Here is a 22,701-nt window from a genome sequence, read left to right on the forward strand (position 1 = left end):
TGCTTAGGTATTATACTGCTGCAACAGACTTAGAAATAATCTATTCAAAACTTTATTTAGAGAGAAATTGAGTTCCTATGTTCATACTCTGGTAAACAGTAGGCTCAGCCCAAATCTAGGTTTCTTGAATTATTAAATCCCCCTCATAGAAAGCTGTCTCCAAGAATTCAGTTCTTTAAGATTTTTTTTCTCAAATAAGCGTTTTAAATTTAGAAATTTCCTGAATTTGGTAACTCATGTTTTGCTCTTCCATTTAAAACCATTCAAAACAAATAACAAAAGAAGTGCTTTCTTTGTACTGAATTTGTGATTTGGTTCCATGGCACAAGGAAAAATGTCATATCATTGAATATCATATTTAAGACTTTACACTTCAGTACTTTAAAATGGAATTAGTAAACTCAGGGATATGGTAAAATGCAATTCTTAAAATAGCTCTCAACAAAACCACTCCCTCACTTTCTTTAGAAATCAGTGGGTCTCTAGAGCAATCTGAGATAATTGCTATGAAATTATGGTGCAAAAACTTATTACTTTTGTGCTTCTAGAACATACTCTGCATAATTCAGAAAAAAAAAGTCTTAAAAGTCATTTTAATCCACATTTATACAAACATGTAATCTTTCTATAGAGATTTTAGATGTGTCAAGTAAGACTTGGCCTCGGGGCAAAGACCTCCTTATTCTTAGGTCAGCTCAACTCTATCCAGGAAATAGGGTTCTCTAACTAAAGGATGGACACTTTCATATTCTGTAGATGGTGACAGCAGTAGTCATTTTCCACCAGTCATTTTCTGTCTAACTGCTGAAAGCATTCATTACAAAGGTTCACAAGCACCTATGTTCAGGCCTATTTCCTCTCTACCTTAGTTTTCTGAACCTCCTTCCCTTGCTCACTCTGGGGCCCCTACTCTGGCTACACTTGCCTTGAGTTTTTGCCTATGGAGCCTTTGCACTTTGTTTACTTTGCCTGGAGCATTCATCCCCTAGATATCTGCATGGCTTACTCTTTTACTCCTCTCAGGTCTCTAAATGTTACCTTATCAAACAGTAATATAAAATACCAACTTCTCTCAGTTAGTATTGCTTATTCCCCTTAACTGCTTTGTGTTTTTTCATACGATTTATGAAATAAACATGTGACTTATGTTTATGTAGGACCTGTGTATGTTTCTTTAATTTTGAATTTTTTACTGTCTTTTTAAAATAAAAACTTTGATACATATAAAAGACTGTATACATAATATTGGTATTAAGAATATGATATAATGAAACCCATGAACCAGTAACAACAACCCAAAAACTAGGATATTACCAGTAACTTGTATCAACAACTTGTGATCCTCTTCTATCTCATCCCTCTGCCTTTCTGATGAAGGAGTTACCATTCTGACTGTTTTGTTTATAAATTGTTTTTAATAGTCTTATGCTTTTTTAATGGTTGTATTACATGCATGCATTCATATACACACGTTTGTGCCTAAAAATATATTGCTTCATTTTGCTTATTTTTGAACTTTTTAAAACAATGTATTGCATTTAGTGTTCTAGGACTTGCTTTTTTCATTCCATATTATTTTTCTGAGATTTATTTATCTTAATAGTTTAGCTATAGTTTCATTCATTATTATTCTTGCATAATATTTTATTATGTAACTGTAACACAATTTGTTTATTTTGGGAGTATTATAAATAATGCTTGTATGAATGTTCATGTGCATGTCTCCTCGTATGTATGTGCAAGAGTTTCTCTAGGATATATAATTTGGAATAGGAAATAGATGTGGCTGAAACACAATGGAGAGGGAGAGTAGTGGGATATGAGGCCAGGAGGTAGAGACGGAAAAGCAGACTTGATAACATTGAGCCCTATGAGTGAGCCATTGCAATAACTAGATCACTCTGGTGGCATATGGCTTGTAGAGAATTGACATTAGGAGATAAGACTTAAAGCAGATGGATGAATTAGAAAACAATTGCAGTAGGCTATGGCTCAAGAAACGGTAGGTTTGGGGAGGCAATTGTTATTGATCAAATTCCTTATTAGCTTTAATTCTTCTATAAAAAGAAGTTTTATAAAAGTAACATTTATTTTTCTGCAGTTAAATGGTTTTTCATCAGTTATTAGAGAAGTCACAAGTTTCTGGTAAATCATTTTCTTTGAAACCAGGCTGCTTAAGATGCTCTTTTCTCTCAGATAGTATTTTGTTTGAATATATTAACTCATATTTCAGGAGTATATTTATTAACTACAACTTTGCTGATAGCATCATCAGCAAAAAGAAGTAATACATATGTACTTTTATACACAGTGTATTAATTTCTGACTTCTAACTGTAGGCAAATCTGGGGTTGAATAGATGTCACATTTTGAGTTCTATGACCATTTGAGACAAAAGCAAGTCGATTGAATACATTATCAGTCTATTTAATTTTGTAACAATCACAATGATTTTACATTTATTACTTTTGAATCTTTATAAGGAAATACTAAAATTACTAATGTTATAAACTTGAGCTTTTTTTTTTTATAGGTCATCATTTAGTAAGAAATAAAGGACTCTTAAGTTTGAAAAATGGCGATTAAAGGGAAAGAATTAAGCATCCATCTTATCTTTCTTTTGTGAATTGTATTTAATGAAAGAAGAATTGATGAAAGGAAGTTCTTCTTTATTGATTAATTCTAGGTAGTAAATATAGAAGGAATGACAGAATTTGAAAAATCACTATTTTACAAACCCAATAAAATAATTAATTCATAAAATATTTATCAAAGGTTGAAACCTTTAGATAGACGGTTGATGGAAAAATGTGCAGGAGAAGGATTAGCTATTACCACTTGTACTCAGTGATCAATTCACATCACAAAGAGGTGGCATTTAAACACTGTGTGCCTCTTGATGTGATACAATATAAAATACACTTTGCAAAAGTATTCTTTCAGAAAAAAAGTGAACCTGGAGACAAATGGTTACTAGAGTTATCATAGTCATCATTTCATAAGTATATAAATGTCGAATCACTATGTTGTATACCTGTAACTAATATAATATTGAATGTCAACTATACTTTAATAAAAAAGGATATCAGTGACACCTGAAACTAATACAATATTGTATGTCAATTATATTTTGAAAGAGAGAGAGAGAGAGAGAGAGAGAAAGAGAGAAAGAGAAACGAGAACATTGGTGACCACTTAAGGAAAATAAGATGCCTCCCTTTAAAAAAAAAAAGTGAACCTGAACCTAATCAAGCTTTTAGAACTGACATCTCATTAACAAAACACAGGATAAAAGAACAAATTAATTGACAACACTGGCATTCTGCAAAATAACTGACTCAGTTTTATCAACAGATTAATTGCACGCAGAAAAGAAAAGTCAGAAAAACTGCTCTATATTAATGAGACTTAAAATACATAACAACTACATGACCTTTCTATGGATACTGATTCAAACAATCCAATTTAAACACATTTTGATAGTGGGGAAGTTTAATTATGGACTGGGTGTTATATAATAAATACCACTGAATTTTTATTAATTTTGTTAGGTGAAATAGGGGCATGTAGTTATGTTTATTATTTTTTGAGATACATACTAAGTATGTAGGAGTTATGTAACATGTGGTCTGAGACTTATTTTAAAAGACTTAAGGAATCATAACAACAAAAGAAAAAAAAAGAAATTAGAAATGGAATAACCAAGTATGGGAATATCTTCACCATGGTAGAATCTGGATGATGGATGTCTGTGTATCTTCTAAAATGTTCTTAATAAAATCAATTTTGTGTATTTTTGAAAATGTTCATAATAAAGTTAATTTTACAAACTTCAAATAAATGTGATAGATGTTTATACATGCCTTCTTGATCTTGTTACTCAATTAAATGTAGATAGCTTTTAGTACTTTCCTCAAAAAAATTTTTGGTAGGAGAGGCATGCTACTACCATGGTGGATGTTGAACATGACAGATATGCAGTTTCTGAGCCCCCTCACAGTTAGAGCACAGGCATGACAGGCATCAGCTCAAGCCTGTAAATAGGGACTTAGTGAATCAAGGAGGTTGTTTCCTTTCCTCTCTTTCAAGCAGTGGTGCTTGAAGCAAATTCTAGTTCTTGAGTAGCACCCAGAGCCAGGGCCAATGATGATAGAAAAGCCACAGTCTCTATATTCAGTGGCAATATCAGCTTTTCTTTATTTTTTTCCACCAGAACAACCAGGGCATTTCCTGGCCCTAAAGCCCACTTTTCCACTTTCTGGTTATTCTGTGAACTATCTAGCATCATTTTTAATAATTACTTTTTTTTTTCAGTTTTTATACTTTTATTGAGGTTAATCGACATTCAGTAAAATGCACATATTTAGTTTGAGTTGATATGGTTTGATATATGACGTATGTATAAACCTGTGAGACCATCACCACATTAGATAGCGAACATTTCCATTACCCAAAAGTTTTCTCTAATACTTTCTAATCTCTTCTTCCTGTCTCCATTCCCCTGTTCCAGGCAACTACTGATTTCTTTTTCGTCACTGTAGATTAGTTTGCATTTTCTAGAGTTTCCTATAAAAGGATTATATAATTAAGTACTCTTTTCTGGCTTCATAATTATGATTCATTTATATTAAAGATATTAGGAGTTTGTTCCTTTTTATTGCTCATTAATAATCCATTGTATGGATGTACCACAATTTGTTTTTTATTCATTCATTGAAGAGCATTTACATTGTTTCCAGTTTGAAGCTATTAAACTTCAGCTGCTGTGAGCATTTGAACATTTTGTGTCTTTGTATGACCATACGCTTTTATTGCTCTTGGGCAAATGCTTAGAAGTGGAATGGATGGATCATATGACATTTAGTATTTTAATTAATTTCCAGACTCTCTTCAAATGTGGTATATAATAAATATTTTTTAAATAGGTAAGTTTATTAGCACATTAGGAGACATGAAATCTTATATATGTGGTTTATGGGTATTTGTATATAGAATATATTTATACATTCTATGTCTGTCTTTGTACTTTCATAAACAACAAAAGTATGATTTTACTCTCAGCAAGTAGGATTATTGGAACCACTAATTATTACAAAGTATAATTAAGTGTAACAAAGCATCATAATTACATATCTTCAAGGCAGAGATGGATCTAAACAGTTCATATAATTTGGTAATTAATTCCAGATCTGAGTCATTTAGTATTAACCAGAATTATAATTAAAACATTAATATATACATGATTTATAATGAAGTGTTTAGTCTATTACTCCAAATAATATATGCCTCAGTATTTGAAAACTGGTATATTCAATAGTTTTAGTAAAATTTAAATGTCCTTTAATATGAGAGAGGAGTTCATTCATATTTTGCTTATGTTAAAATTGTACAAGCCAGGAACTCTCCCGTGATTTTTCAGTCTTTTTGTATCATATTGCTTTGGAAAAATGATAATGTGAGTTCTTAACATGATGGAGTGACTGTACGTTTCTCTTTTGATCTTGTGGAAATTTCATCTCATAAATCAATATAAATTACAGTTTGGTCTTGTATGTTACTGCTATATTTTTATTGAAATACCTGAGAGACATAGAGAAAGAGTCCCCCATTTATCATATATTAACATTAGAAAGATAAACCTCTAGATATTCTCATATATCTCACTTTAACACATTAGTGTACTGTTTAATTTTTGCAGTATGTGAGAAGATTTAATATGGTTTGTTACATCCCAATGTGTTTTGTAACACAGTTAAACATATTGTACTTGGCCAAGTACCCAGAGGGAACATAAAAATGTTAAGGGGTAGGCAATGAGGATATTGATTAAGTAAACTTAAGGCCTCCCAAATAACTGTTGAGAAAGGAAATAATACTTAAGCTGAAGATAAAGAAAAATATATTGTTTAATAAATTTCTATTTATTTAAAATACAGACAAATAGGAAAATCTATAGTGTAATATATTGTATATAAAATTTATTATAAATTATTTTGTTTTTCTATAAATCATTAAACAATAGTCTACCCTTATCTACGTTTCACTTTCTGTGGTTGCAATTACCCATGGTTAACCGTGGTCCAAAGATATTAAACGGAAAATTCCAGAAATAAACAATTTATAAATTTTAAATTGCTGGTTATTCTGAGTAGCATAATGAAATCACTCCCTGTCCCACTCTGTCCTGCCTGGGATGTGAATCATCTCTATGTCTCTCCACACTGTACACACTCTGCACCCATTAGTCACTTAAGAGATGCTTTGATTAGCAGACTGTAATGGTATCGCGGTACTTGCGTTGCAGTAACCTTTATTTTAGTTAATAATAATGACCCCAAAGTGCAAGAGTAGATGCTGGCAATTTGGATACACCAAAGAGAAGCCATAAAGTGCTTCTTTTTGAAGTGAAAAGGTAAAAGTTCTTGGCTGGCTTCAGAATTCACCTAGGTCTCTAGATTTAGCTTTGCCTCTTTGGCTTTAACATTTAATGATTTCCCTGAATTTCCCTGGCACTTCAGTTATAAATTTTAAATGTTTTTCATTGATGATGTTGTTTATTCATAATTTTTAAATGTACTGCATTATAAAATTTTCTTCAGACATTTAGTCTGCCATATTTCCTGAGACAAAAATATAATTTACTTAATTTCTTTGACAATTTGTTTCTTATGTGTAGACTGGGAATAAGTGTTTATTTTTAAAATGTATATTGCTTCTCATTTCCAGAAGGATTATACTGGAGGTGACTTACAAATATATAAATAATATATTAGTGTTCAATCAATAGTTGAGGAAATCAGCCAAAAAGAATATTAGGAAAGGAAAAGAAAACTGGGAAATCAGTTTATGCCAAAAGAAGGCAAAACCAACAAAACCCATGCTCTAAGGTTCTATAAATTTGATATTAGATCAGAAATTTCTCTGTATGCTTCATAATATCCAAAGTAAAAAAGGAAATACAATTGTATATAAGATTTGCATGCCAGTGGCATAATGCACACTGTTCAGTACAGATAGAACTTGTGAGAAGTGGTGTAGATATGTTGTTAGTGGGAAATTTCATCGCCTTTGATCCAATTTTAAAGGAATATTATAGTCATACATTGCATAATGACATTTTGGCCAATGACAGACTACATATAATATGTGGTCCCAAGATTATAATGGAGCTGAAAAATTGCTACTGCCTAGTGATGTTGTAATGTCATAGCCTATATGCATTGCTCATGTGTTTTTGGTGATGCTGGTATAAACCTACTGTGTTGCCACTCTTATTAAAGTATAGCACATATAATCATAATTATATAAAAGTATAGCATGTAAAGTACCTAACATTTGATATTGATAATAAACAACAGTGTTACTCATTTATGTGCTATTATATACTTTTTATTATTTTAGAGTATATTCTTTCTACTTATAAAAAATAGTTTGCTATAAAATAGTGTGCCTTGTTACTCTGGCAGTAGCCTCATACATCTCATGCTTACTGTGTCTCTTGTTCGCATCATTTTCTCTTGCACTTGATTTAATCTTATGTTGTTTTGTACGGTAGTAGATTTGTATATACATATACATATACATATACTAGGAGTGGGATAGGCTATGCTATCTAGGTTTGTGTAAGTACATTCTATGATGTTCATACAAAGATAAATCACTAACAATGCATTTCTTAGAATGTATCCCTGTTGTTAAGTGGTGCATGATTGTATCGAATAAAGTTTTTGTTTCTTGGTTTGTTTTTTTAATGCCTACAGCACCTGGTCTTCCTAGGTGGTCTCCCATCCAAGTACTAATCAGGCCCGACCCTGCTTAGCTTCTGAGATCAGATCGGGCACGTTCAGGGTGGCATGGTCGTAGACAAATATTTTTAAATTTGTTTAAAACATGAATAATGGAAAGACATTTTATTATTTGTGCTTTGTAGAAAGATAAATATTAAGATTTTGTAAAAATGAAAGATGGTCCATCATTATAAGTTATAGACCTATCTTCATTATCAAAATATTTTTCTGTATTTGAAATCTTTTTTTATTATTCTGTTTATTAAAGATTACAATATATTATACTGTTAAGAAAAGCAAGCAAGAAACATGGCCTTTTTGGGCTAGCAAAGATTTTATTCTTAAAATAGTTTTTAACATCATGTATAAAATTATTTGAATCTTTTTTCCTTTAGACATCCTTTTCCATTCTTATTTGTTTTCTGTCATTTTTTGACAGTTAAAACACAAATAAGTGATAGGAAATGTTACCGTAGTTAAAATAGTACTTCTGACTACCGACTAGTGAAGTTTTGCAGTCTAGCAAAACTGATAAATTAGGTGCTGTTGTAGGGTTCAGCTAGAGCAAATGAAAATAATTTATCAGAAAAACAAAGAAAATGAAACACTGAAGCACCACGGTTTTTCAAGATTAGAGAATCAATCAAAAGCTCTAGAAGTAATTCGAGTTTAACAGTGTGATTGTGGATTTTTAAAAAGTAAGTAGTGCATTTATTTTGAAAGATTTATGGCCCTCATTTTATTATGAACTTTAGTATTACAAGAACCCAACAAAGTGTGATATATAGCCCAATGTGTTAAAAAGGAAAAAAACAACCAACATCTCTCAAAAGGTAAAGCATAAAGGTAATCAACATGCTGCAAATGTTGATATTTAAAATACTAGTTTAGGAAAACATATGCCTGTTTATTTGGATTTTTTTATATCAAATAAACAGCACAATTTTAATATTTAGTTGAAATATTTATAACGAACAGTTAGTGCATACCTCATTGATTTTATACACAAACTCTGATATCTGTAATACAGTATTTAGCATACTTGGTAATATTCTGGATCATTCTTAGCAAATGATTAAGGTTAATTGATGTTATTGAAATGGAAATCATTAAATACTATTTTAGAAAATAAAATGTAAGTGAATCAATTTTGATTATAATGATAAAAAACCTGAAAGTTACAAGAAAGTTACAAAAGTAAAAGCCCCGAATAAATACAGAAATACTTGTTTACCTTGCCTTGTTTTAACTAAATGATCTATACTTCTTTCATATGAGTCTTAAATGTAGAGGAAACATTAAGATGACAACACCAAATCAATATAAAGCCTTAAAACTTATATAGGTTTTGATAATTTTACAACCAGTAATTACTTGTGTTTTTTTACTATTTTATACATTTTGCTATGCTATTTACTATTTTTCATTTTGTCTTTTCAAAAAACTATCTTTATATCAGCATTTTAAAATTATGAAATTTAAACCAATCAAACTGAAAAAAATTTGGATTTCAGAAATGAGCAAATGGAGGCAGTAAGAGGTTATTAATAATGGATAATTAGAGTTTTCTGGCTAAAGAAGCAGCTTTTTCAAATAAATGCCATTATAATATGTCATTTTTATAATGGTTTCTCTCAATTTTAAGTTCTTTTGTTATTTACTTAAATTAGTAAAATACTAAGCCAATAGAACAGAGATAATGAGATTAAAACTTGTTTATATTTGGTCTTTATTTTTATAAAATAAATATGGCGATTTTTGTACCTATGCTATTTCTCTCTGCTTTACTGAAGTCATTTTCATTTATTGCTGCTTATTATTTTCTTCATTTAGGTTATTTCACAGTTGAGGATCTTGGGCAGATCAGTAACAGCTGGTTGCAAATTTGACAGAGAAATCTGGTCTAATGAACTTTCTCCTGTTCTCAATCTCTGGAAGAAACTAAACCAGGTTAGTAGTGAAATAGTCTTCTGATTTTTTTCTTTTTTTCTCCCTATCCGTTATTTTTTCTAGCTTTATTCATAGTTCATGTTGGTAAAATTTTGCACTGATCAGCCCTTAATATATACAATACCCTGGAAAGAGATGGAGGAAATAATAGTAGGAGAAGTAGATCAGCCCAGAATCAGTGTCATCTGTGTAATTTGTCTTATCCTGGTAATATGCTATGTCATCTTCTATACCTGCTATATATTTTGATAATGCATAGCCTTCTCTCTCTCCTTTCTGTAAAGTTAATAACTGCTATTAGAGATGAAGTGTTTCAAAGGCATCAAAGTGCTAAGGAGAAACAGTTTATCAACAGGAATCATCTTATTTTTATATTATAGAATAGTTATATTATAGATTATTGAATAGTTGCTTGCTCACTAGGCAAAACCGTTAGAGTATTACACTTCCTATTCTTATTGAATAGGGATTTATTCTCTGGAATTAAAAATATAACTTTGCAATTCATATGTTTAGTAATATTCTAAAAATGCTTAGATGTCAGACTTCTGACTATGAATTCATGGCCCTGATTTCCATTCTTCAACCAATTCATATTAATGTTATTATTTTTTACTTCTTTTTTTTAAAATTTAATTTAATCTAATTTAAAGATAACCTTGATTATCTTTAAATTAATAACCAAATTTACACAAATGTTCAATTCTTTCCTTTAGCAATTCATTTCTTGATGTTTGGGTAATATTCTTGTCAAGACACAGCTTCTTAAAACAGTCTACAACTTTTTTTTTAATACGAAATTGTCTATTTTGAATTTTCTGATGGTTTTCTATGCAGTTCTTAAAATGTGTTCATATATATAAGAACATATATATTCATATGTATGTATTTTACATAATGTAGCTATTCTGAGAAGAATAATGTAAAATTATTTTCAAAGTCTTCATTTGGAGATGAGATATAAATTGAATGATTTGAATAATTGACTAAGTTTATCCTTTACAATAGCAAAGCCTATTGTAAAAGTAATCCTATTATAAAAATAATCCATATATTTTACAAGAAACCCAGTCATATTATTTTGTACTGTGGGGGAAGAAAAATGTCCTTTTCTTCTATGCTTTTAGATTCTCAGCTGGGTCTCTGTTACAAAAGACAGATTAACAAGAGAAAAGCATACAAATTTATTTAAGTTTTATGTAACATAGGAGCCTTCATAAAGAAATGAAGACCTGAAGAAGTGGTTAAACCTGAGCATTATTATGCCGGTTTTGATGAAGAGTGCAAAGTCATGGAAAAATATGATAGGACAAAAGAGATATAAGCTAAAAAGATTAAACTGGGGAAAACTCAGCAAGGCCTGCTTGTTTAAATTCTTCTTGATATCTCTCCATCTTTAGAGATAAGGCTATTCCTTGCTCAGGGTATAGGGAGGGCACATCTCACATGAAGGTCTTATGACTTGCTTCAAGGAAAGGTCAGAGAATCCTTTCTGCTCCTGCCCTTTCTCCAATTCCTTCAGTTTAAAATATTCATTATGCCAAAGTGTCATATTTTGGAGTAGCACATTCTGAATCTTGTTTTAGGAAACATTGGCGAAGTTGCAAGGGACAACTCACTTTGCTGAGTATTTGCTCACCTACTAACTCACTTTCTTCTGGAGTATGTATATATATTTTTTAATTGGGGCAGTTTCTAAAGTTCTGAAGGTGACATCTCTCATTGTGTAGAGTTTCCTGAAGTATGTAGTTTAGTCTTCCTTGCCCTAACTGCTTCTCTCCATTGGGCCCCTCAGATTTTATTATTTTCCCTTTCTCAATACCACCCCCCTTTGCTAATATATACAGATATTTTCTTTGTAACTCTGGATAATTTTTTTTCTATTATTACATAAAGAGGACCACAGAAGACCCTAGAACCCAACCCAGTATTAGAAACTCATTAATTCTCTACCTTTTTCAACTGTTCATTTTTTTCATTTGGGATGTAGTCTATTACTAGCTCTCTGATGTTGGATTCATGCCATAACACACCTCCTCACTCTCCCATTCCTACATAAAGAAGAAAAGCAGGGAGCCTGAGTAGAGTAAAATATCATAGAAACATAGAATGTGGGGGCAGAAGCACAGATAAAGTATTTGGTGTTGAAAGGTTTTATTTTAGGGGAAGCACCTTTGTGATGAAGTCATATTTATAAGCACAGTAGGCTCTTGAAGTGAGTCATCATTCTAAAAGGCCAGATAAAGAAGAAGGAAACCAGGAATCCTAGCCTAAATCCAAGAACTAAAGGGAAGAGTGAAATGTAGATTCTGGAGTAAGTTTTTGGACCCATTGGCTTTTATTGTTCTTAGTAGAAATAGGTGTTTTTCCATACCAGAATACTTTCTGGGTTGGTTAGTTAGTTGGTTGTTTTTCAGGCCAGCTACTTTTCAACATTTGTATCTGTTCTCGTGATTCCCTCTGCATGGATTTACCTTTCTCTCTGTTCAGTTGGATAGCTCACTGTTCTAACACAAGTACCACTTTATGGCTTGCCAGAGATAGGCATTGCAAACACTGTGGTAATACAAATGAGCATGCTATTGCCCTGTCCTTAAGAAACTCACAAAATACTTAATATGTAGGTTTTTAGAAATGATACATGTAGGAAAAGATAAGTCTAGCTCCTGTTTTCATCTTTTGCTTATTACATGAGCCTTTTTTCAGAAATCTCTTGAAAATGTACTTTTCCTTCATTTCCAATTTGTTTTTTCTTTATACAAAGCAATACAGTAGTTACAGAATTTCTTATTGAAAAAGATTAAAATTTTCTTTCCTGAGACAAAACTCTTTTTTTTTTTTAGGCAAGGCAACCCTTGGTTGACTTCATAGTTTGCAAGGACCTTGTCATTTTACAATCCCTTATTTTAAAAATATTTTATACCTACAGCACCTGGTCTTCCTAGATGGTCTCCCATCCAAGTACTAACCAGGCCTAACCCGGCTTACCTTGTGAGATCAGATGGGATCAGGCTTGTTCAGGGTGGCATGGCCATGAACAAGACAAAACTCTTAATTTACTAAGTTATATTTTAAGTATAAAAACATATTTGAAGTATGAAATTATTTGCCATGGTATATGATGCCATTATAAGGACATAACTATTTTTAACTTTTTTTTCAAGGATCTAGTAAATGCAGTTTAAAGTTCCCACTAGATGGAATATTTATATCCTAATGGAGCTAGCCATTTCTTTTCTGAAGAGAATTTGTTTAGAGACTTTCTAGAGAACTGTTTCACCTAGGCCGATATGCAGTTGGTTTTTACTTCACAGTATTTCACTTGGTTACAACCAATCTCTGTTCTGAATATATGGTCCTTATGTCTATGGTAGGGGCCTGGCAGTTAAATATTTTTAATGCTTATCATTGATCTAACATAGTATAAGAATGTGGCTTCTAGAGCCAGACTACTGGGTTCAAATCCTAGCGCTAGTACTTACTAGCTCTGTAACTTAGGAAAATTACTCAACCTCTCTGTGCCTCAGTTCTTGTAGCGATAAAATAGGAATAATGATAATATAGGCCTCAATGGAATCTCATAAAGATTAAATGAGTTAATATATGTAAGGCCTTTATAATTGTGGCTGGCATATGTGAGCATTCTCTGTTAACAATTCATTTTACTTTTATTGAAGACAGAAAGATTTATAATATGTGACCACTCCATCATTTGCCCCTTTTCTAAGCAAATTATTTTTATTATTTATATAATTATATATTATTCAAAATATTTTAATTGAGCACCTAGTTTGTTTCAGTGGCTTTATGCTTGGGACCGTGTTGTGAGCAAAACAGTCATGGTACCTATTCCATGGAGTTTACAGTTAATTTGTAAGAAAGACATTTTTAAAATTAAATAAATACGGAAATAAATGCATCATTATAAGTTATTTCAAATGCTGTAGAAGGAAAGGACAGGTGCTATTATAAAGAAACAGAGATCTATTTTGGACTAAATAGTTAAGGAATAGCTTGCTTGAGAAGTGAAATTGAATCCGAGAAGTGAGCAATGAGAAGACAGTAATCAGAGTTGGAGGGGAACGAATGCCATTCCAAGCAGAGAGGAGGTCATGCACAAATTCCCTGAGAAGAGAAAAAGCTTGGCACATTCAATAAACCTGAAAGAAAATCAATTTGATTGGAGTATAGAGACAAAAGATAGTGTGGAATGAGATAAGGGGGATGATTAAGATAGAGTAAGGAGTTTGCATTTTATTTCAAATACAGTGGAAAACCATGAAAGAGCTTTAAGTGCTAGAGTAGCCACAACCTGGTTTACATTTTCAAGATCTATCTGGCTATTATGTAGAAAACAATTTGGAGTAAGATTAAAGAGAAACTAAGGACACCAATCAGGAGGCTCTTGCAGCAGTGCAGGTAAGAGTTCTTATGGCTCAGCATATGGTGGTAAAGCAGAAGGAGAGAATTGGATGCATTCAAGTTCAATATTGGAACTATTAATGAAAGATTTTAAACATAAATTTGGATGTGGGGGTAAAAAAATGATGTGTTCTTTTCTGGATTGAATGTCTGAGTAGAGGTGGCACCATTTACGAAAGAGGGAAAACTGAATACAAATTCTGCAAGGGTCGGGGCGAAGTAGGCAGCGATGCCTCAGAGATGATCAAGAGTTTATTTTGGACGTCTGATAGACAGTTGGATATATAACTATGGAGCTCAGAAAAGTTATTTGGACTTATGGTATAATTTTGGAACTTATTAGCATCTAGGCAACATTTAAGTAATTAGAAAGCATATCATCTAAAGAGAAAATAGTGAGAGAAAAAGTGAGAAGAAAAAGGGCTTACTACTGAGCCCTGAGGAATCTAACATTTAGAGTTATTGTCAGGAAAGGGGTGACGAGTATTTGTGAGGGGAAACAAAAACAAAAAGCCAAACAAAGCAATAACACAAAGGCTGTGGTATCATAGAAACCTTGAAGAGAGAAGAGAGTCTTTCATTAGAAATGGAATTGTTAACTATACCACGCTGCTTCTGAGAGGATAAGCAAAACGAAGACAGAATTGGTTAATGGATCTTCAGAATAAAAGTCACTGGTGATCTTGACCTTGACAAAAAAAGTTTACTTGGAATGAGGAGACTGGAAGTTAGGTTTGAAAGGCAAGTTTGAACTACGAGACAAGGAGGTGGAAAGAGTATGTACAGACAGTTTTTCTATAAGGACTACACGAGAGAGTAGAGAAATAAGATGATCAAGATACGAGGCCCAGTATGTTTTTTCTTAAAGATGGGAACTAGAATCCTTAAAGGCTCATGGGAATGATCTAGTAGAGGAAGGAATTGAAATGCTTAAGAATTAAGCCAAGTTTTGTTTTCAAGAAGCCAAAGACACAAAAACTCCTGAGAAATAACAGTATGACTTCCCATGTTAACAGAAGTTTTGTTTTCATATGAGGACCTTGAAACTCTGTAAGGCAAGCAAGAAAATATCATTAAATAGAAAAATGCAAGTGCCTAGCCATTCTAGGTAATTTGACAGAGAATGAAGGAAAGGAAATGGCTAAAGAAAATTAAGTATATAGTTAAATTTTGCTTAAATATTAAACTTTGGTAATGTTAATGCTTATTAACAATATATCTAAAGAATCTAACTCAGTATATACACTTGACTTTTAAAAGGTCTGAATTTTAACAGCTTGAGTAGATTCTAAGAATTTAAGAATTTAAATTATGAGAAAAAGGACTAAATAAAACAGAAGGAATCCACTGACAAAATCAGAAGCATAGTGGGAAAACAGTTTCATTTTTATGATTTTCTTAGGCCCAAGGTAAGTATCTAATTCCTGACTTTTGTTCTAACACTTTCATAATTGCTCAATGGAACATTTTAATGGTAAGGGTAGAAGTCAGAGTATTGCCCAGAGTCTCCACTGGAGATCCTTCCTACTGCTCAGGATGGAGATGATTCACAACTTTTAACAAAATAATTATTGATGTGTCTCTTTCCCTCTCTTCCCTACTACTTCCGCCCTCTTCCCTCTTCCCTTCTCCCTCTCTCTTTTAGATTGGTAAGCTAAAAGTATCTACGGACCTTTTGCAGTTTAGTTAAATTAATAGGAGGTTACTGGAGAGTCTAAACACAAATTATGTAAAACCCCCAAATTTTAACTCTTTATTCATATTAGGCTGAATAAGTTAGGAACTCATAAGAATACAGTAAGTACTATATTCAGATAAGGGCCAAAAATACATTTGTTGATCAAATTGAAATTAGAAAAGGTATCAGTGAGTGTAACTCATTGCTCAGATCTGAGCTATTTTGTTTTCCAACCCTCAACCTTGTTTATAAATCCAAAGAAGTGGAACTGAGGTAGCAAGCTAAATAGATTTAATGCCATAATCCTTTATTGTATAGGGGAAATTTTAATGTCTTTCTCCAGAAAGTTTGATCTTGCAAAAAATTTATATTCTATATTTTTAAAACCTGTATTATATTTGGATTTATGTATTTCAGCTATTCAAATTGGTCGAAACTAAGAAGGAAGTAGAATCATGCATCTGGGATTAATATGCACCTTTTATGAATCATAAACTAGTTTTGTAATAATCTAATAGAAACAGATAAGAAAAAACTACTTCCATTTTTGTGAAGTTGTCCTGATTACAGGACAACAGAACTGGGAATAGTATACTAGAACTCACATCTAAAGAGAGAGGTAGTATTTATAATTTGCAGGCACTAAGCATGTTAAAATTTCCTTTTTTGGTAAGCTGTACTTGTGGAATTAGGGACAGCTGGTCAGTCAGTGTCTTCTCAGGTGGTACCACAAAATAGATGGATTTGGAGGAAATAATGCAAATGAAATGATGCAAATGAAATATCCCTTAATATCTGTTTGAATTGAACATAACTATCACTTTCCATTACTAACACAGGGTCAATGTGCTATCTTAGGCATTTAGATGGAAAATGCCAGTTCTTAGGTGTGTGCTTGTGTTTTTGAGGGCACGTGCATACGTGTGTTTATGAAAGAGCACATGCTCCAAGACTAAAAACAGATGTCGTAGTCTATTATATTCATACATTTTAAAGCGAAACACTAGAAAATAAAGCAAGAGATATAGGGACTCAGATAAAAGTCCACTTATAGATGAACTGTTATTTAAAATATTTTTTTAATTAATTTATTTTTATGATAACATTGGTTAATGAAAACCAATGTTTCAGCTGTACACTTTAACAGTAAGGCATATATATTTTTACACTTTGTGTTCACCTCCCATAGTTAGATTTCTTTCTGTCACCATATTTGACCCCCTTTACCCCATCTACTAACCCCCTCCTCCCCAACCCCCTACCCTCTGGTAACCTCTAGTCTATAGTCCATGTCCATGAGTCTCTGTTTGTCCTGTTCCTTTGTTGCTTTCAGGTTTACATCCCACATATAAGTGATATCATGTGATTTTCAGCTTTTTCTGTCTGGCTTATTTCACTTAGCATGATTATCTCAAGGTCCATCCATGTTGTTGCAAATGGCAGTATTTCCTCTCTTCTCATGGCTGAGTAATATTCCATTGTATATATGCACCACAGCTTCTTTAGCCAATCATCTATCATAGGACACTTCGGTTGCTTCCATGTCCTGGCCACTGTGAATAATGCTGCTATGAACATCGGTGTGCAAATATCTTTTCGGATATGCACTTCTGTCCAGGAGAAAGCTGCCCCTCTAAGCTCTTGCCCTGAAGGCTGACAACTTGGTTCTTCCTCATATGTCCCTGGCACCCCGCAAGCAGCTGCCCCAGAGCTGGAGCTCAGAAAAGCAAGTCTGTCAGCCAGTAAGGCCGGGTGTGAGCCCTTTGAGAGGATCATCTGCAACCCCCACATCCCTTCATCACCCTCAGCTGCAGCCTCTACTAGGAAGCCCAGTGTGGGGTTGGGACCCCTCACTCCTCAAGTGAGAGAGGGCGCTCTGCAACCAAGATAGTTCTCTTGATTCTTGATGGCTACATGCAGTTGCGGGACCAGGCCATTTTGCTCTCAGTCCTTCCTACTGGTGTGAGTTGATCTGCTATTTTTGTCTCTAGTTGTAGAGCTTCTATTTAGCTTGAGCTCAGGTGACTCTGTGTGCTGATTGTTCTGTAGTTTCATTATAATTTTGGTGTGGTTGCAAGAGGAGGCGTGCACAGCCTCTGCTTTCTACACCATCATGACAAGTCTATCTTCCATTTTCAAAAATTATTATAGTAATTCTATCAGATATAAACTGAAATCTCATTGTAGTTTTTATTTGTCTTTCCCTAATGACTACTATGTAGAGTGTATTTTCATATGCTTGTTGGCCATTTATATATCTTCTGCAGAGAATTGTCTATTCACATCCTTTGCCTAATTTTTAATTGAGTTGTTTGTCTTTTTTTGTTGAGATGTAAGTGTTCTTAGTATAGTCTGACTACTAAACCCTTATCAGGTATATGTTTGTAAATATTTCTTCCTTTTGTATAAGTTGTCTTTTTACATTCTTGATAATACAAAAGTTTGATACACAAAAGTTTTTAATTTTGATGAAGCCTAGTTTATTTATTTATTTTTATTTGGTTTCTATTCACTCTTCCTCAACCCACTTCCCCTCTGGTAACCACTAATGTCTGGTAACCACTAATCTAACTCATATATCTGTGAGTTAGTTTTTGTTTTATTTTATTTGTTCCATTGTTTTACTTCTTTTATATTCTACAGATGAGTGGAATCATACAAGTTTTGTCTTCTCCATCTGAGTTTATCTCTTAGCATAATACCCTAAAGATACATCCATGTTGTTGAAAATGGCAATATTTCATTCTTTTTTACGGATGAGTGGTATTCCAGTTGTTTTCATATCTTGGCTGTTGTATATAATGCTATGATGAACTCTGATGATTGTAGGGGCACATATTGTCTTTTTGGATTATTTTCATATTCCTCAGATAGAAGTATAATATGGTAGGTCTATTTTAATTTTTTAAAGGAATTTCCATACTGTTTTCCATAATGGCTATACCAATTTACAATACCACCAGCAAGCAGTGTATGAGTGTTCTCTTTTTTTTTGTAAAAAAAAAAGAGAACTTGTTCTGTTGTCCCAAGAGAACACTCATACACTACATCCTCTCTAACACTTGTTATTTCTTGTCTTTTTGATAATAGCTATTCTAATAGGTGTGAGATGATACCTCATTGTAGTTTTGATTTGCATTTCCCTAATAATTAGTGAGGTTGAAATTTCTTTCTTGTGCCTGTTGGCCATTTGTACGTCTTCTTTGGAGAATTATCTATTCTATTCAGATCCTCTGCCCATTTTCTCATCAAGTTGTTTGGGTTTTTTGTTGTTGAGTTGTATGAGTGCTTTATATAGATATTAAACTCTTGTTGGATGTATCTCTTGGTTTTAAGATTTGCAAATATCTTCTTCCATTCAGTAGGTCACTATTCGTTTTGATGATGGTTTCCTTTGCTATGCAGAAGCTTTTTATTTTGATGTAGTCCTATTTGTTTATTTTTGCTTTTGTGCCCACAAAGACTTTTAAGATCAATATCAAGGAGCTTACTGCCTATATTTTCTCATAGGAATTTTGTCATTTCACATCTTATATTTAAGTCTTTAACCACATTCTTGGGCATGTGGTTGCTCAGTTTTCCCAGCACCATTTATAAAGAGTCCTTTCTCCATTTTATGTTCTTGACTCCTTTATTGTAGATTGTCCATGTCTGTGTGGGTTTATTTCTGGGCTCTCACTTTTGCTCCATTGATCTGTGTGTGTGTGTCTCATACAACTTTACTGAATTCATTTATTCTAATGGGGTATTTTTTTGAGTCTTTAGGATTTTCTAAATCTAGTTTTATGTCATCTGTGAATAGCAACAGTTTTTCTTCTTTCTTTCCAGTTTGGATGGCTTTTATTTCTTTTTCATCTTAATTGCTGTGGCTAGGACTTCTAATACTATGTTGAATAGAAGTGGTACAAACAGGCATTCTTGTTTTGTTCCTGATCTTAGAGGAAAGACTTTCAGCTTTTCACCATTGACTATGATGTTAGCTGGAGTTCATCGTATATAGCCCTTATTATATTGAGATATATTCCCTTTATACCCATTTTGTTGAGAGCTTTTATCATATGTGGAATTTTGTCAAATGTTTTTTTTTTTTTGCATCTATTGAGATGATCATATGATTTTTATCCATTTTTTAAAACTTTTTTGATGTGATATACTATGTTGATTGATTTGTGTATGTTGACTCATCCTTTCATCTGTGGAATAAATCCCACTGCTTGATGCATATGATCTTTTAATGTATTGTTGCATTTGGTTTGCTAATATTTTGAGGATTTCAGTTTACTAATACTTTGAGGGTTTTTGCATCTATATGCATCAAGAATATTGACCTGTAAGATTCTTTTTTTGTGCTGTTCTTGTCTGGTTTTGGCATCAGGGCGATGCTGGTTTTGTAAAATGTGTTTGGAAGCTTTAGCTCCCCAATTTTTTGAAATAATTTGAGAAGGATAGGTATTAAATTTTCTTTAAATGTTTGGTAGAATTCACTGGTGAAGCTATCTGGCCCTGGACTTTTGTTTGTTGCAAGGTTTTTGGTTACTGATTCAATTTCATTACTAGTAATTTGTCTATTCCAATTTTTTATTTCTTTATAATTTACTCTTGGAAGATGGTATGTTTTTTATGTTTTTAGGAATTTATGCATTTCTTCTAGGTTGTCCAATTTGTTGGCATATAATTGTATGTAGTAGTCTCTTATGATCCTTTGTATTTATTTGATATCAGTTGTAACTTATCCTCTTTTGTTTCTGATTTTATTTATTTCAGCCCTCTCTCTTTTTCCCCTGGTTACTGTAGTTGAGAGTTTGTTCATTTCTTTCTCTTTTCAGAGAACCAGCTCTTGGTTTCATTGATCTTTGTTTCATTGATCTTTCCTATTGTCTTATTAGTTTTTGTTTTATTTATTTTTTCCCAGATCTTTACTATGTCTTTCCTTCTACTAATCTGGGGCTTATTTTTCTAGTTCCTCCAGTTATAAAGTTAGGCTTGTAATTTTCTTTCTTTTTTTTTATTGATATAGGCCTATATTGCTATGAACTTTCCTCTTAGAACTGCTTTTGTTGCATCCCATAGATTTTGGTATGTCGTACTTCTATTTTCATTTGTCTCTAGGTATTTTTAAATTTTTCCTTTGTCCCATTGATTGTTCAGTGGCATGTTGTTTTACTTGCTTTCATTTTGTGATTGATTTCAAGTTTATACCATTGTACTTGGAAAAGATGTTTGATATGATTTCAGTCTTCTTAAATTTATTGAAACTTGTTTGGTGGCCTAACACATGATCTGTCCTGGCAAATGTTCCATGTGTACTTGGGAAGGATGTGTATTCTGCTGCTTTGGGGTAGAATGTTTTGATATGAATATATAAAGCCCACGTGATTTAATGTGTCTTTTAAAGATAATGTTTCCTTATTGATTTCCTATCTGCATAATCTATCTATTAATGTAAGTGGGGTGTTGAAGTCTCTTATTATTGTTGTATTGCTTCCAGTTTCTATCTTTAGATTCATTAATATTTACTTTATGTATTTTGGTGTTTCTATGTTGGGTGCATGTTTCTTTATAATGTTATATCTTCTTGATGGATTGACCCCTTTTCATTATGTAATGGCTTTCATTGTCTTTTATTACAGTTTTTGTTTTAAAATCTATTTTGTCTAATACGAATATAGCTACTCCAATTTTTTTTTCATTTTCATTCACTTGGAATATCTTTTTCCATCCCTTTTAGTTGGTATATATCCTTATTTCTGGAATTGCTTGTAGATATCATCTGGATGTGGCTTCCTTTTGTATCCATTCAGCTACACTGTGTCTTTTGATTAGAGTGTTTAAGCCATGCACATTTTAAGTAATTATTGATAAGTAAGTATTTAATGCTATTTTGTTAACTCTTTTCTGTCCATTTTTATACTTCTCTGTTCCTTTTTTCTTCTCTTTTTTTCTTCCCTTGTGTTTTGATGGCTTTCTTTAGTAGTGTATTTAGATTTTTTTTCTCATTTTACTTTTTGGATTTACTATAGGTTTCTTCCTTGTGGTTACCATGAGGTTCACATTATAATATACTATGTAAATAGCAGTTTGTTTTAAGTTGATAGTAACTTAAATTTGAACACATTCCAAAGCTTTTCCTTTTTACTAACCCTTCCCCATGACATATTTTTGATGGCACATTTTACATCCTTTTATTTTGTGCATCTTTTAACTAATTATTGTAATTTTTGTTAATTTTACTACTTTTGTGTTTTAACCTTCCTCGTTGCTTTATAAGTGATTGATCCACTACCTCTCTCATATATTTACATTTTCCAGTGAAATTTCTACTTTTATATGTTTTTTTAATTTTTATTTAGTGTCATTTCTTTTTGGCTTGAAGTTCTCTTAACTTTTTTTTTCAGGGCTGGTTTGGTGTTAATGAATTCTTTTAGTTTTTGCTCATTTGGAAAATGTTTAATCTCTCCTTCAATTCTGAATGATAACTTTGCTAGGTATAAAAATTTTGGTTGGAAGTTTCTTTTTGTTTGTTTCAGCACTTTGAATATATCGTGTCATCTCCTTTTGGCCTGCTAAATTTCTGCTAAAAATCTGCTGATGGCCTTAGAGAGTTCCCTTGTATGTAATACTTTTTTCTTTTCCTTGCTGCTTTTATAATTCTTTTTTCTTAATTTTAACATTTTAATTATAATATGTCTTAGTGTGGGGTTTTTTTTAGTTCATCTTATTTGGAACTCTCTGTGCTTCCTGTACCTATATCTGTTTTCTTCCTCAGATTAGAGAAGTTATCAACTATTAGTTCTTCAAATAAATTTCCTGGTCCTTTCTTTCTCTTTTCTCCTTTTGGGACCCCTATAATGCACATGTTATTTT

General features: G+C 32.4%; 1 protein-coding gene and 2 pseudogenes across 1 annotated transcript in view; 1 reads left to right on the top strand and 2 right to left on the bottom strand.

The window, feature by feature from the left end:
* Positions 1-22,701, top strand: part of DYNC2H1 (dynein cytoplasmic 2 heavy chain 1) — a 274,915-nt gene that overhangs the window by 195,958 nt on the left and 56,256 nt on the right. Inside the window, exon 79 of the mRNA XM_023535396.1 lies at positions 9,621-9,737. Within this exon, the coding sequence (XP_023391164.1) occupies positions 9,621-9,737 (117 nt within the window). The remainder of the gene's footprint in view (positions 1-9,620; positions 9,738-22,701) is intronic.
* Positions 7,752-7,865, bottom strand: LOC111744699 (annotated as a pseudogene).
* LOC111744712 lies at positions 12,658-12,776 on the bottom strand (annotated as a pseudogene).

Source organism: Pteropus vampyrus, unplaced genomic scaffold, assembly GCF_000151845.1.
Source record: "Pteropus vampyrus isolate Shadow unplaced genomic scaffold, Pvam_2.0 Scaffold139, whole genome shotgun sequence".
In the NCBI taxonomy this organism is placed as follows: domain Eukaryota; kingdom Metazoa; phylum Chordata; class Mammalia; order Chiroptera; family Pteropodidae; genus Pteropus; species Pteropus vampyrus.